The sequence below is a fragment of the Podarcis gaigeae genome, assembly GCF_964106915.1.
Source record: "Podarcis gaigeae genome assembly, chromosome: 8".
Classification (NCBI taxonomy): domain Eukaryota; kingdom Metazoa; phylum Chordata; class Lepidosauria; order Squamata; family Lacertidae; genus Podarcis; species Podarcis gaigeae.
In genome coordinates this window covers 85,238,498-85,251,860 of record NC_139684.1, presented here as the reverse complement: position 1 = coordinate 85,251,860, position 13,363 = coordinate 85,238,498, and the positions used below count along the sequence as shown (strand labels likewise).

At 46.9% G+C, this 13,363-nt stretch overlaps 1 protein-coding gene and 1 long non-coding RNA gene across 2 annotated transcripts in view; both read right to left on the bottom strand.

The window, feature by feature from the left end:
- Positions 1 to 10,390, bottom strand: part of MEIS3 (Meis homeobox 3) — a 76,090-nt gene extending 65,700 nt beyond the window's left edge. The window contains exons 1-2 of the mRNA XM_083754114.1: positions 8,822 to 10,390; positions 5,444 to 5,646 (exon numbers count right to left, since the gene is read on the bottom strand). Of these exons, the coding sequence (XP_083610240.1) occupies positions 5,444 to 5,646; positions 8,822 to 8,833 (215 nt within the window). The 5' untranslated portion in view covers positions 8,834 to 10,390. The remainder of the gene's footprint in view (positions 1 to 5,443; positions 5,647 to 8,821) is intronic.
- Positions 1 to 13,363, bottom strand: part of LOC310851820 — a 626,966-nt gene that overhangs the window by 195,096 nt on the left and 418,507 nt on the right. The window lies entirely within an intron of this gene.

The window sequence follows — 13,363 nt, the reverse complement described above, 5'->3', positions numbered from 1 at the left end:
AGAGACATCACCTTGCCAACAAAGGTCTGTATAGTCAAAGCTATGGTTTTCCCAGTAGTGATGTATAGAAGTGAGAGATGGACCATAAAGAAGGCTGATCGCCGGAGAATTGATGCTTTTGAATTATGGTGCTGGAGGAGACTCAAGAGTCCCATGGACTGCAAGAAGATCAAACCTCTCCATTCTGAAGGAAATCAGCCCTGAGTGCTCACTGGAAGGACAGATCCTGAAGCTGAGGCTCCAAGACTTTGGCCACCTCATGAGAAGAGAAGACTCCCTGGAAAAGACCCTGATGTTGGGAAAGATGGAGGGTACAAGGAGAAGGGGACAACAGAGGATGAGATGGTTGGACAGTGTTCTCGAAGCTACCAGCATGAGTTTGACCAAACTGCGGGAGGCAGTGGAAGACAAGAGTGACTGGCGTGCTCTGGTCCAGGGGGTCACGAAGAGTCGGACACGACTAAACGACTAAACAACAACAACAACAAGGCAGGTGAGGTCCCTAGGGGCAGTCCAAAGCCACGTGATGCCACAACCTTGCTGGAGCTTAAGCAGGCCTATGTCTGGTCAACACCTAGGCAGCAGGTCACCTGAGAACTGTACAGACTTCCACCATGGGGGGGAAACACTCAACACGATCTCACAAATCGCCACCTTGCAGCTCCATCTTTTCCCCAGGTTCAGAAATAGACTGCACCTCCCCACCGTCACCCAGCTTCTTCCAGTTTTCTCTCTTGAGACACTCATTTGAGATTTGCCTCCTCCCTCCCAATCCTAAGTGATCAAAGCATGGGCCAATACATCCAAGCTGGCGTCCTCCAGATGTTCTGGACTCCAGCTCCCATCACTGATAGGACTGGGAGTCTAAAACATCTGAAGGGCCCCGGCTTGGACAATTCTGATCCACTCTTTTTACTCACAGAAGAGCTTGTGGAAGAGAGATTCAATGATTAAGTGTAGCTCACAATGAGGAGCAGAAAGAACACCTTTGCAAATGGAAGCTGGCATAAAAAAGTACCGTATTTTTTGATCTATAAGACTCACCTTTTCCCTCCTAAAAAGTAAGGGGAAATGTGTGTGCGTCTTATGGAGCGAATGCAGGCTGCGCAGCTATCCCAGAAGCCAGAACAGCAAGAGGGATTGCTGCTTTCACTGCACAGCGATCCCTCTTGCTGTTCTGGCTTCTGGGATTCAGAATATTTTTTTTCTTGTTTTCCTCCTCCGAAAACTAGGTGCGTCTTATGGTCTGGTGCGTCTTATAGAGCGAAAAATACGGTACTTGGAGAAGGCTTATCTAGCCACCCGACCCATCTAAGCGGCTTCTAGGGCCAGCAATGTTGCCATGGGCTCTGAAGTTGTGTTCACAACCATCATGCCAGCTTCCCAAAGGAATCTGGCCACTGTGCAGCAGGATGCTGGACTAGATAAGCTATTGGCCTCATCCAGCAAGCTGATCTGATATTCTTATGTTCTTACAAGGACCCTGTTCGCAATCCAAATATATAGGCACCTCTGCAATATCACGGGGACCTGACTGAGGTGTGCTCTGCCAATCACACAGGGAGCATGTTCAGTGTTTGCTGCACGAGCTGGAGGCAGGGCGTTTGTGGTGGCGTGGGAAAAGCCAACCTAAGTGGCTTCTCCCACATGGCCACTGCGCATGGGAAACTAAGAAGCACACTGAAGCATCTACCTCAGCCTATCTCTATGGGGCGGCCATGATGGTTGCACTGACAACCTAGAAGAGTGGTTTATGGTCACCCAAGCTGCTTGTGGGACATAGCCTGAGAACCCAAGAGGAAGGAAGCAACCAGCAAAAAGCCAGAGGTTAATGGAGCTTCCTTCTTCAGTGGCAGTGCATCCCAGAAAACACTGCTGGCAAACAGACAATTGGGGAGGACAATTCATTTCATTAATTAATTGTTGGTCTTAAAGGTTCTCAGACCTGGGTAACCACCTTGAGACAAGCATACATTTGGGGACCCATTTCTCTATTATTATTATTATTATTATTATTATTATTATTATTATTATTATTATATCTCTTCGGTGTCAGGGCTGCTGTTGCAACCCATCTTAGATCAGGCCTTGACCAGTTCAGCAGTGAAAGCATATATGAAATGGATGGAAATGAAATATAAAATAGATTTAGATTGGGATATGGAGGAAAATAGAGTAAATATAAAGAACAGCAGAAAGAGGGGGAGTCAAAATATGATATGGATATGTTTGAAATGTTTAATTGTCATAAATGTAAATAAATAAATAAATAAATAAATAAATAAATAAATAAATAAGTGACCAGGCCTTGACCAAATAGTGAGCTCTGACCAACCAGCCGAATGCCATTGAACTAGACCTGCCACTGTCGGAAACAGGACACTGGGCAAAGCGGACCTTTTGTCCGATTGAGCCAGGTTTGTGTTCTAATGCCAAACTAGCTCTACACATCCCAGAATCAGGTTTGGAGTCAACTCACTTCAAAAAATGTAACAAGGGGAAAAAACACAAAAAACGCCTACTAAACTTTTCAAAACTGTCATTTGGATTTTTCCTTCTTGGGTGCTCAAATAAATCCAAATCCATGAGGGTGTGGATCTGGGTGTGCCGCATCCATGCCCACTCACAAAATCACGCGTGCACCTACACACACACACACACACACACACACACACTTCACCTCTGCGATGAAAAAAACCTGCAGCACAAAGCCCGATCTGGAGATCCCCACCTGTTCGCTGGGACCCATCCAGCGCAAAGAGCAACAAATGGCACTTTGTAAAACGCTGCATGTAAAACACACCCCGCAGTGAAAAATAATTTTAATGCCTATATTAATAAATGCCTTTTTCAACTGGGGTGGTGGTCTGTAGGAACCCGTTGTGGGGATTCTACAATGAGCGTCATGTGGGATGAAACGAAAAGACCCTTTAACACCCAAGGCCCCCTTTTCCGGAGTGCCCAGCCTTGCGCCTCTGGGAAACTCACAACTTATAACGGGGCTGGCGACTCCGTCTTTGGATCCAGTTCACACGGGATCCATGAATTCGTCACACACCCCGAAACAGATTCCTCCTCCTTCCGTTCAAAAACTCCTGCCGCAAATCCTCTCACCCCTCGCAAACCTGCTCTGAGAAGTCCGCTGTTGGTCCCGTTTTACAGACGGGGGAACTGAGGTTGGAGCTGGTGGGGGGCCAGGAAAGAGAAGAGAGTGGCTGGACTGTTTTCCTCTAGGACACAGCTGCCTCCCCGCCTCTCCATTCCTTCGTTGATGCCCCAAATCTGAGTCAGCTGCCTCTTCTCAAACCGGGGAGGGGCCACGTCTGCAAGGCACACCGGGGAGGGTCTGATCCTGGTCTGATTCACACGGAAGCGCTCTTGTTTTCCATCACTCTATTTTTTTTCAATCCTCTCCACCACCCTTTCAGATGATCTGCGCACTTTGGAGTTCCTTTCTGCTGGCATCTCAACCACAGGATGATAATAGCAGTAATGGTGGTGATGATGATGATTTGGAGGAGAAGGAGAGGCTGAGGCTCAGTGGCAAAGCACCCGCTTTTCACGCACCCCGGCATCTCTTCTTGGGGTGCGGGTTCGAATCCTCCCCTGCCCGAAACCCTGAGAATCACTGCCGCTGCCAGCCCGAGCGGGCAAGACAGACCCAAACGGGGCCTGACTCAGGAGAAAGCAGCTCCCGGTGTCCCTGTGCCCTCCCATCCCGCCTCCCCGGCGTCATCCGCTTTTGCCAACCTGCCGCCCTCCGGCTCTCCACAGCTAGCCGTGGCTCAGTAGATGCGCATCTGTTGCGCATCGAAGAAGGTCCCTGGTTCGGTTCTCCGTGGCATCGCCAGGTAGGGCTGGGGGGAAACCCCGTCTGAAACCCCGGAATGCCAGGTTTCCCAGCTAGCTGGACCCGATGGACTTGGAATAAGGCATCTTATTCTGTCATCTGCCTTTCCGAGGTCTTAGTGAAAGCCTGAGATTTCAAGAGTGTAAACCTCCGTCGCTTGCCCGCTTCTTATTTCTTGCGGTCGTCGGACGGTTCGCCCCTATTCCTCTGAGTCTAGCAGGAAACAAAATGACTTTCAGAAGCGGGGGGGGGGGGGGTCCTATACTGTAGTATTGGTGGAAACTAAAAAAAAAAGAGGCCCGGAAATCTCGAGAGCATTTCATCTGCTGTGGAAATCCTGAGACGCGCAGCCAAAAAGAGGAACGGACCTTTTGGAAAGGAGGAGAGACCCACCTGAGATTGGGAATCGTAAACGCACAGCAGGAAGGAAAATCTAGCTAGCCAGCAACAGGAGACGCGAATCCTATCATTCCTTGGCATGAAGAAATATGCGGAATGAAAGATCTACAGTACAACCCATCCTTTTCGCCCCACGGAGGATAAAGCGCGAGGATAAAGTGAAGTCTTAGAAACCGCAGACGCCCAAATAGATTTCGAGGCGCGCAGATGTTCTAGAAATCCCATGCACCTTGAGCGGATTTCTAGACAAGAAGAGCCTGCGGAACCCAAGCAGAAAATGCCCCCTGTAAATCAAAGTCTGTCTGATTGGAGTCACCAAACAAACCGATTAGGACCTAGAGGGAGAGGACAGTTAATTCAGGCTGCGGTCCTCGGCAGACTTACTCGGGAGCACATAGGAAAAATACTAACGAATAAACACCCAGAGGATCCGGCTGCAAAAAAAAGGGATAAAGTGTGCACGAGACTGGGTGGGGTGGGGTGGGGGACCCCACTATTTACGCTCCCTGGGAACAGCAAGACGAGGAGACCCGCAGGGAAGCTACGTCCCACCGAATCGATCAATTAAGCAAACACGGTAATAACCCTCTTTCATGTGGGAAGGGGGAGAAGCCTGAGGACAGATCTAACGGAAGGGAACATCTTCGATCCGCTAAGAGTTTGCGTGTGAGAGCGAGATCCAACTGAATTTAGAGAACTATCCCGGTTGGAATATATCAGATTTGCGGTCGGGTCGTCTGCACGTCTAACTGGGAAGCAGCCTCTGTGGCTTCAGAGAGGCTTCCTTCCAAGTGAGCGCAGCACGATTCCTCGGGAGTAAGTCCTCCGTGCAAGCAGGAGCAGGATCCGCCTGGTTCACCCCGAAGTAAGCGGGCAAGCAACGGGGGTGCGCAGCCGCTGCAAAAGAAGTTTTGAGTCTTCCTGCGGCCCGTTTCCTTGGGTGGAAAGCCCCCTAGAGCACAGAGGTATTTACTCCCGAGGAGGGAGGCTTCGGATCGAGACGCACATGTTCCCACCCTTCTCCTCCCAAAGAGGGTTTGGAGAAGAGGAGGGGGACCGATCCCCGATGCCAACGGGTTGCGCGCCCAAGTTTTCAAGGCGAGTTGGGCTCATCATCCGAACCCCTGTTGACCCCCCATCCTCCCCCCCCTCCCGCCGTCCTTCCTCGAGGGACTGAGCGGGATCCGGACTCACCCATAAATCTCGTCCTTCTCTCTCTTCAAGGCGTCGTTGGTGCCCAGCCCCGGGGGCAAGCCGGGCCGGTGGTTCACTCCGGCAGATCCGTAAGGCCCCCCCTGGTTCAGAGCGTGGTGTTGCAGACCCCGGCCCGTGTGTGGGTCTCCAAAGCCCGGCAGAGAGACCCCGTCCATTCCGGCGTAATGTACCAAGTCATCGTACTGGAGGTAAAGAAGACCCAGGTGCGAAAACGGGGCGAGGTGTGGGGCAGAGAGAGACAGACACAGAGAAAGTTTAGACATCCGATCTAGGCGCATTTAGCCAATTTCATATCACCAAAGGGCGAATAAATTGCACAGCCAGACACCAGGGAAACCCATATCTGAGCACGCCAAAAAAGTCACATTCGTGTGTGTCATACAAAGAAAGATGCCTTTTAAACGACCGGCTTTTAAAAAGCAAATTTTTGGAAGGTTTTCATCTCAGAGAGGAACTTGGGGCGAAGTATTGAGAGGGGAAGAGAAATATACAGACACAAGCCTTGGTTATTATCTAAATCTCCCCGCATCTTGATCTTTTCCCACCGACTTCCCCGAGTTTTGCACTTGGGTCAAACATTTGCTAGTTTTGTTTGTCGTTCTTCTGCACCCCCTCAAAATAAATTAAAATTAAAATTAAGCTTAGCAGCAGCGTCCATACACCAACGGCCAGCTTCGCCCTTAATCCTCCACTCAGGAGACCGCCGGCCATTTCTTCCCACCCGCCCCTCACAACAACCCCCAAACTTTCGCCATCTCTCGCCACAAATGGGTCCTCTTTTGTGCCTTCGGCCACTTAAGTCAATTTCACGCCAGCGCTCGTCAATTTCACGAAGCCGGCCTTGTTAATTCCAGCCTCCGTCTCCAAGGCCTGCGCGCAGCGTCGCGCTCCCAAGTACTGGGCGCCGTAGTCTCTCTCCCCCCCCCCAGCCCCCTACAAAACACAGCAGCTAGAAGAAGCCCCCCACCAGTTCTCCCCCTCCCTAAAAAAAAGTTACTTGCAAATCAGGTGGGGAAAGCTGCTAATTTCGCTTGCAGTCTGATGCACCCTCAAACTGCAAAACACCTTCCACGCATACAAGGAAAAAATAATCTAGCTTCTTTAAACCCCAATTGCTTTTATTTTTGCTAGTGGATCAGAGGCTGCTTCGCTTCTCTGCAAACTTTAAAAGAAGTGAGAAAGCTTTTCTCCTAGCCGGGGAGGCGCTGAACTTTGGAGAGATCAAACTCACGCACGCACACAGTCATACTCCTTTCCTGGGACTGGACTGTCCAAGAAGGAATTTTTTAATTTTATTATCAACATCATCATCATTTTAACACTAGGAATCTGCCTGATTTCCATGCTTCTTGCAAGCGGGCTTTTAAATAAGCTTGGATTTAATTCCTGAATGAACTGTCCCGTCCCCCCGGTTAATCGCAGGTCATCTTCATCCTTTTCCCCGACTGGTTGTCCCCCTTAAGAAGAAATCAACACCTACATCTTTTTGCCCCAATCCTTCTCTCGCTCGCTTTTATTTTTCCTCCTTAAAGGGAGTACAGTCAACCTCTTTATAACTCCTTAAACCCCGCCAGGCACTTTTCGAAACTTCAGTGTTCTTTTTAAATAGAACAAAAACATTCTCCTCTTCTCCCGCCCCCCTTTCGTGGGGAAAGGGAGGGGGCAAAAAAAGAGAAAGTGTGAAATTTTTTCACCCTGCCAACTATTCTTATTTAAATCATGCCGTATCTCATGCTCTTATGGGCCGCTTGACGTTATTTTTCTCTCTCTCGTTCGCAAAACCTCGCTTGAAACTCCACAGACCTCTCTTTCAACGGGTGCAAAATACACAATTTCAAAAAAAATAAATGAACGGATGCCTTTTAAATGCCCCACATAAGCTCTGTGCATGGGACTTTGGAATGAACAGCAACAGTAATTTAAATTGTTCAGGTGTAGGCGATGGTAACAAATGCTGGGTGCAAAACTATTGAGCACACTCATATTTTGAATTAACTTATCAGAGTTTCTCCTAGGTGTAAGTATGTGAAGGATTTCCAACACAACAACACCCTTCCGCTTTTGCCTAGAGAAACAGTTGATTTCTAAAGTTTGAAAACTTAGTCAGAATGGACAGGATTTTTTAATAAAGCGGCAGAGATTCTCTTTGAATTAAAAAATGTTGGTGCAACTTGCTATAGAGAAGTTGGGTGGGTGGGGGGGAAAAACCGAGAGACTTTTTTTGCAGAAGGAAGTAGCTCGTTCTGTCTCTGTAGCAAGGAATTGTAGTTCCTCCGGCCCCCAACGCAATGGATGAATTTCAAAATAGTGGGGAGGGGGTGGCTACTGAAGCGTTCCCCCATACAAAATAAATGGTGGCGGTTTGGGAATTAGAGTCCCATGAAAAGTCTCCTGAATTTCTTACAACCGGCCACATTGAAGACACATTAACCTCAGCCTTTCAGACCGGCCAGATCTTTTCTGCCGCTCCACGGAGGGGGGTCAGAGGAGAAAAAGGAGTCGAAAAACTTCAGAAAGGCATCGCAAAATGCCACAAAGCAGCCCCATTGAGGCTTTCAAATGAGCAACGTGGAATCAAAGCAAAAAGGCTAGACTGAGAAAGTCAAGAAATAGTTTGCCCTGCATGAGAGAGGTTTTGTCCCCGGCTGCTTTTTCGGTTTTGTTCTTAAGTATACCCAATGCATCTATTTTGCTCAAATTTGCTATAGGGACTCTTCAAAACACCGGTCAATCTTTACTTTATTTTGTTGTTTTTTAAGCCATCTCTCTTAAACCACAAAGTTAACCCGAGAATGAGGCGTGCCTCTATTTATACCGACTAGGGATGACAGCTAATATACTCGAAATGAAAATGTTTTAATATATATATATTTCCAAAGTGGCATTCCTCTCTCTTTCCTTTTTCCCCCATCCAAAAATTTCCATTTGACACTTGCCAATCAAACCCCGGGGTGGGCGGAGGGAGGGAAGAGATAAATATTTACAAATAAGAAGTTGAGATGGGAAGTGTTGAAGGAAGGAGGGATGGCGGCTGTTTTAAAGCAGACAGGTTCAAGCCCTGTCTGAGTTTATCGCTGTGAGTTCTAGAGTTACTAACTTCACAAGCCACAAAGTTATTTTTTCTCTTCCGAAAGAGCAGGCAATAAGAAAACTACATATCTATAAAAACACACACACACACACAAACACGCAGACCGATCATTCCTTTTTTTTTTTTACTTGTTGAGTTTTTGTCGTGTGCTTCTAAGAGTCTAGGCCAGAAGATAAGACATCTTTCAGAACAGATTTCGCAAACAACACCGAGTTTTATCCCAAAACCACATTATTATTATCATCACCATCTTCGCCATCACTTACCCTTTGTGCCATCAGACGCTGGGAAGTTTGTTCTCTCGGGCTTTCTTTCCGTCTTCCTTCTCCCCCTTGGGGGGAGGCGGCTCTGGGGGGGCCAGAGAAACTTCAGTCCTTTCCAAAAAGGAGGAGATCTTTCATTTTGGCCCCCTCTCTGACCCCATCGTTCCAAGAAGACCAACCAAGTGAGAGATGGAAATTGTTTCAAACAGTTTGGCTATTGTTGCCTTGGGTAGGGGGTTTTGTTTTGGTGGGGGAGGAAAAAACCTATTTTCCTTTCAGGGACGGCCGGTTTCTCTGTGGATCGCTCAGCAGCAAGACTAATATTTTTTTTTTAAAAAAAATAGCCCCCCCCCAAAAAAAAAGAAAGAGGGGAAAAAATTCTAACCTTTTACACTCACACACGTACAGATATAGAAAACAAACCTAAGCCAGCTTGCTAGTGAGGTTGCCGGGATGACAGATCTGCGTGGATGCGTTTGCATGGGGGGGGGGGGGGAAGGCTAGAGTTCCTTATTTCCTTCCTTGCGGGTATCTTCTTCCTCCCAAGTAGACCCTTTCTTTTGCCTTTTGGCTGTCGTAGCTGCCCATCAAGTGCTGCGAGGTGTCAGACCTCAAGTGACTGATGGTCCTCGTAGGGGGAAAAAAAATATCAACAACCCGGTGGTAGTTTGAAATTGGAAGGGGGGGGAGGAGAGAGAGAGAGAGAGAAAGAGAGAGAGAGAAAAAGAGAGAGAGAGAAGGGGTGTGTGTGATGATCAAACACCACCACCCCCTTCTCCAAAACACTCCTTTCTCTCTCCCCCCTTTCTTTTCTTTTCTTCCCCCCTTCTCCTTCTCCTCTCCTTTTAAAAGATGAACATCGACTCTCTTCTTCTTCTTCTTCTTCTCTCCCCCCCCCGGCTCCTTTCTCCTCCCTCTCCCCTTTTAAATGGTTGTGGCTTGAATCCTATCAAAGCAAGGAGCCAGGAATGAAAAGGAAAACCGGGTTGGGGGGGGGGAGGATGGAGAGAGAGAGAGAGAGAGAAGAAGAAGAAGAAGAGGAGGAGGAGGAGAGTAGGTGTAAGAAGGGAGGTGTGGGGGGGCTCAAAGGTTCCAAAAAGCCCCCCCACCCAGCATCTCCACCAAGGAAGATTCAGCTCCCACAACACACCCCAGCCCCCTCTGCTCAGCAAACAGAGGAGCTGGGGCGGGGAATTGGGGGGTGGGAGACGACACACAGAGAGAATATGGGCTTGTCAGTTTCCCCTCCTCTTAAAGCAGCAGTGGATCTGGAAACCAGAAGATGAAATTGACGAGGCTCCCCCCCCCCCTCTCTCTCTCTCCTGGCTGGGAGTTTGGATTCTAAAAAAAACCCACGATGGCTATTTTTATCTATCTATCCATCTATAGATATATCTCTTTTTTTTGAAAGAAAAGAATCGATCAAATCGGTTGCCTGCGGTTTCCCTTCGTTGCCTGTCTCTGTTCCTTTGGAGGCTGTTTTGCTTTCTGTATATGTGGAAAGAAGAAGAAGAGGAGGAGGAGGGGAGAGAGAGAGAAAGAAAGATGCTCTCTCTTGTGCGCTCTGGTTTTCTCCCTCTCTCTCTCTCAGCTTCACAGCCCTGAGCTATGAACACATCCGGAAGTAGAAGGGTTTTTTCTTTAACTCGTTCTCTGCCTGCCTGCCTCCTCCTCCTCCGATGGCAAAGAGCGGAGGTTATCAGCTGAGAGAGGGGTCCTTCTGGCGGACGAGACAGGCGACAGGGAGACTCTCCCTCCCCGCCCGAGCACCGTCAAGAGCCGGCTTGCCTCTTTTCCCCTGGGCTGGCCCCAGTTGCTCCCCGAGATCTCCCTCTCTTGGACTTTAGGGGCAGCCCCTCCCCAGAGTTTTTTTAGCCCCGGCACCTATTTTTCCCCCCAAGAATATTTATTAGGGTTTTCAATAATAATGCAATAAAAATCAAAAAGTAAAAAGACAAAAATAATAACAAAAATAGAAAAATAAAAATAATTTTAAAAAACACATAAAGTTTCCATTACCTTATTTCCCAGACCTCCTCATACCTCCCTTTTTTGTATTCCAATTCAAATTATTAGTTCAGCAAATCCTAATTAATAAATTTTAACCTATTTCTGAATCTCCCCCCCCCCCATATTCTCTTAAAGCATTACAGCTGGAAACCATTTAATTTCTATCCGACATCATTCTAACATTCATTAATTTTGCAATATTTCTGTAGATAGTCTTTAAATTTCTTCCAATCTTCTACCACCGACTCTTCTCCCTGGTCTCGGATTCTGCCAGTCATTTCTGCCAATCCCATATAGTCCATCACCTTCATCTGCCATTCTTCCAGAGTGGGTAGATCCTGTGTCTTCCAGGACTTTGCAATGAGTATTCTTGCTGCTGTTGTAACATACATAAAGAAAGTTCTATCCTTCTTTGGCACCAATTGGCCGACCATGCCCAGGAGAAAGGCCTCTGGTTTCTTCAGGAAGGTATATTTAAATACCTCTCTTGGACTTTAGGGGCAGCCCCTCCCCAGAGTTTTTTTAGCCCCGGCACCTATTTCTGAGGTTGCCGCTAATAAAATAAAATAATCCAGACCTGGTAGATCAGGGTTGTCACCTTGTTGTGGGGGGGGGCTTCCCCCCCAAAAAAAACCTGGCATTCAGGATTTTAGCAGGTAAAGGCTTTCCCTAGCAAGGAGATGCATGGATCTTGTTATGTTCTGCAGTGCCACTCAAAACACCTGGCCCTAGACAAGTGAACAGGTCTTGCCAGGTCAGCGCTGAGCCACAGCCAACAGAACCAGGCAGGTGCCTGTCAGGGGAGCCACAGAAGTTAAACTACTTTCTCTTGGGAGTGTAGACACACCCAAGACACCAAGGAGCAACCAGGAGGGGGAGAGATCTGGATTAACACCCAGCAAGGAGAGAGGTCTAGCTCCTGATCCTAACTGCTGTTGTTGTTCCCCAAAACCATGGACTATGTACTTCCCCAAACTTAACTGTGGTTAGTTAATGAGTATGGCTTGATCATTGTGCATGACCCTTTGCAGATGGGACAGGGTATAATAATAATAATAATAATAATAATAATAATAATAATAATAATTTATTTATACCCCATGCATCTCGCTGAGTTTCCCCAGCCACTCTGGGCGGCTTCCAATCAAGCGTTAAAAACAATACAGTATTAAATATTAAAAACTTCCCTAAACAGGGCTGCCTTCAGATGTCTTTTAAAGAGAAGATAGCTACTTATTTCCTTCACATCTGAAGGGAAGGCATTCCACAGGGCGGGCGCCACTACCGAGAAGGCCCTCTGTCTGGTTATTATTATTATTATTATTATTATTATTATTATTATTATTAAAGCCAAATCACCAACAGTGTCATCTAGGGAAGTAACTGTCACAGCAAGTACAACCGTTTTGTATTTTTATGTGGTGAGCTACCCAGTAATCTCAGGATGAAGGGTGGGTATACAAATTTAAATCACCATCACCATCACCATCATCAAGTTAACAATTTTATTGTAGGAAGAGTTTTCTCTGGTTAATCCAACTTAATCAGATGTATAAAGTGGACAGTGAAGAAGTTGGGGCATACAGATGAGCTGACTAGGAAGGGTTTTCAAAGCGAAATTAAGATATGCACAAACACTTTCTGAAATCAAAGATACTGCGCACAGGAAGCAAACAATATCTGAACACGAAGGATCTCCAAGTCTTGCCAGAGAATCAGGCACATTAAACTATGTGGATGGAAGTGAAGTGTGGCCCTTTGAAGTTTAATTCTTGACACTGTGTTTGAGGTGTGTGTACGATGGAAAGAGAGGATCAGTGTGCGTACAAAATGTAACAAAAGAGGCCTCTGCCCCAGGAGTTTAGAATCTAAAATTTGACATGGGGAAGCAACGGAGGATTAGGCAGAAAACGGAAGCGAGACCTGTAGATGGGACCCTATGAACCGAAAACACAGACATTAAAAGTACCTTTGTTATCCACGATAATCTTCCGATAAAAAACAAAGAAATTGTAAGCAAGAGTAAACAGGGGGGGATAATTACACATGTTTACAATGTAACACGGGGACTAAAGTTAATGAATCTGCACAACATATCATGTATTTTATTGACTCGTTTTTAAATAAATAAAAACAATAAATATGAACACTTCCATTCTTTTCTTTTAGATTTATTAAGTTATCTCAGAATAGCAGTCAATTATGTGAATTTGGAGGAGAGGATGGAGGCAGTCTACTAATTTTATTCGCAGAAAGCAGTACCAGGAAACATCCGCCAGTCACTTCTCTGAGAAATTGCCACCTAGGTTTGCTTTGAATTAAAACAGGTTTTTGCTTTTTTGCTTTTTCCCTCCCCCTGTTCCTTTTGGCCCCTGTTCCCTGCCACGGATGAGGGAGAGATAAGTGTCTGTCAAGGCAAAATTGGCCTTGGCTTGACGTCCTGATTACCCAAGATTGTTAGTTTCGGATTTGAGGAGTACCCATGATGGATAACAGTAATCACTGCTCGGTCTTTAGCAGGGGTGGACAAATTTG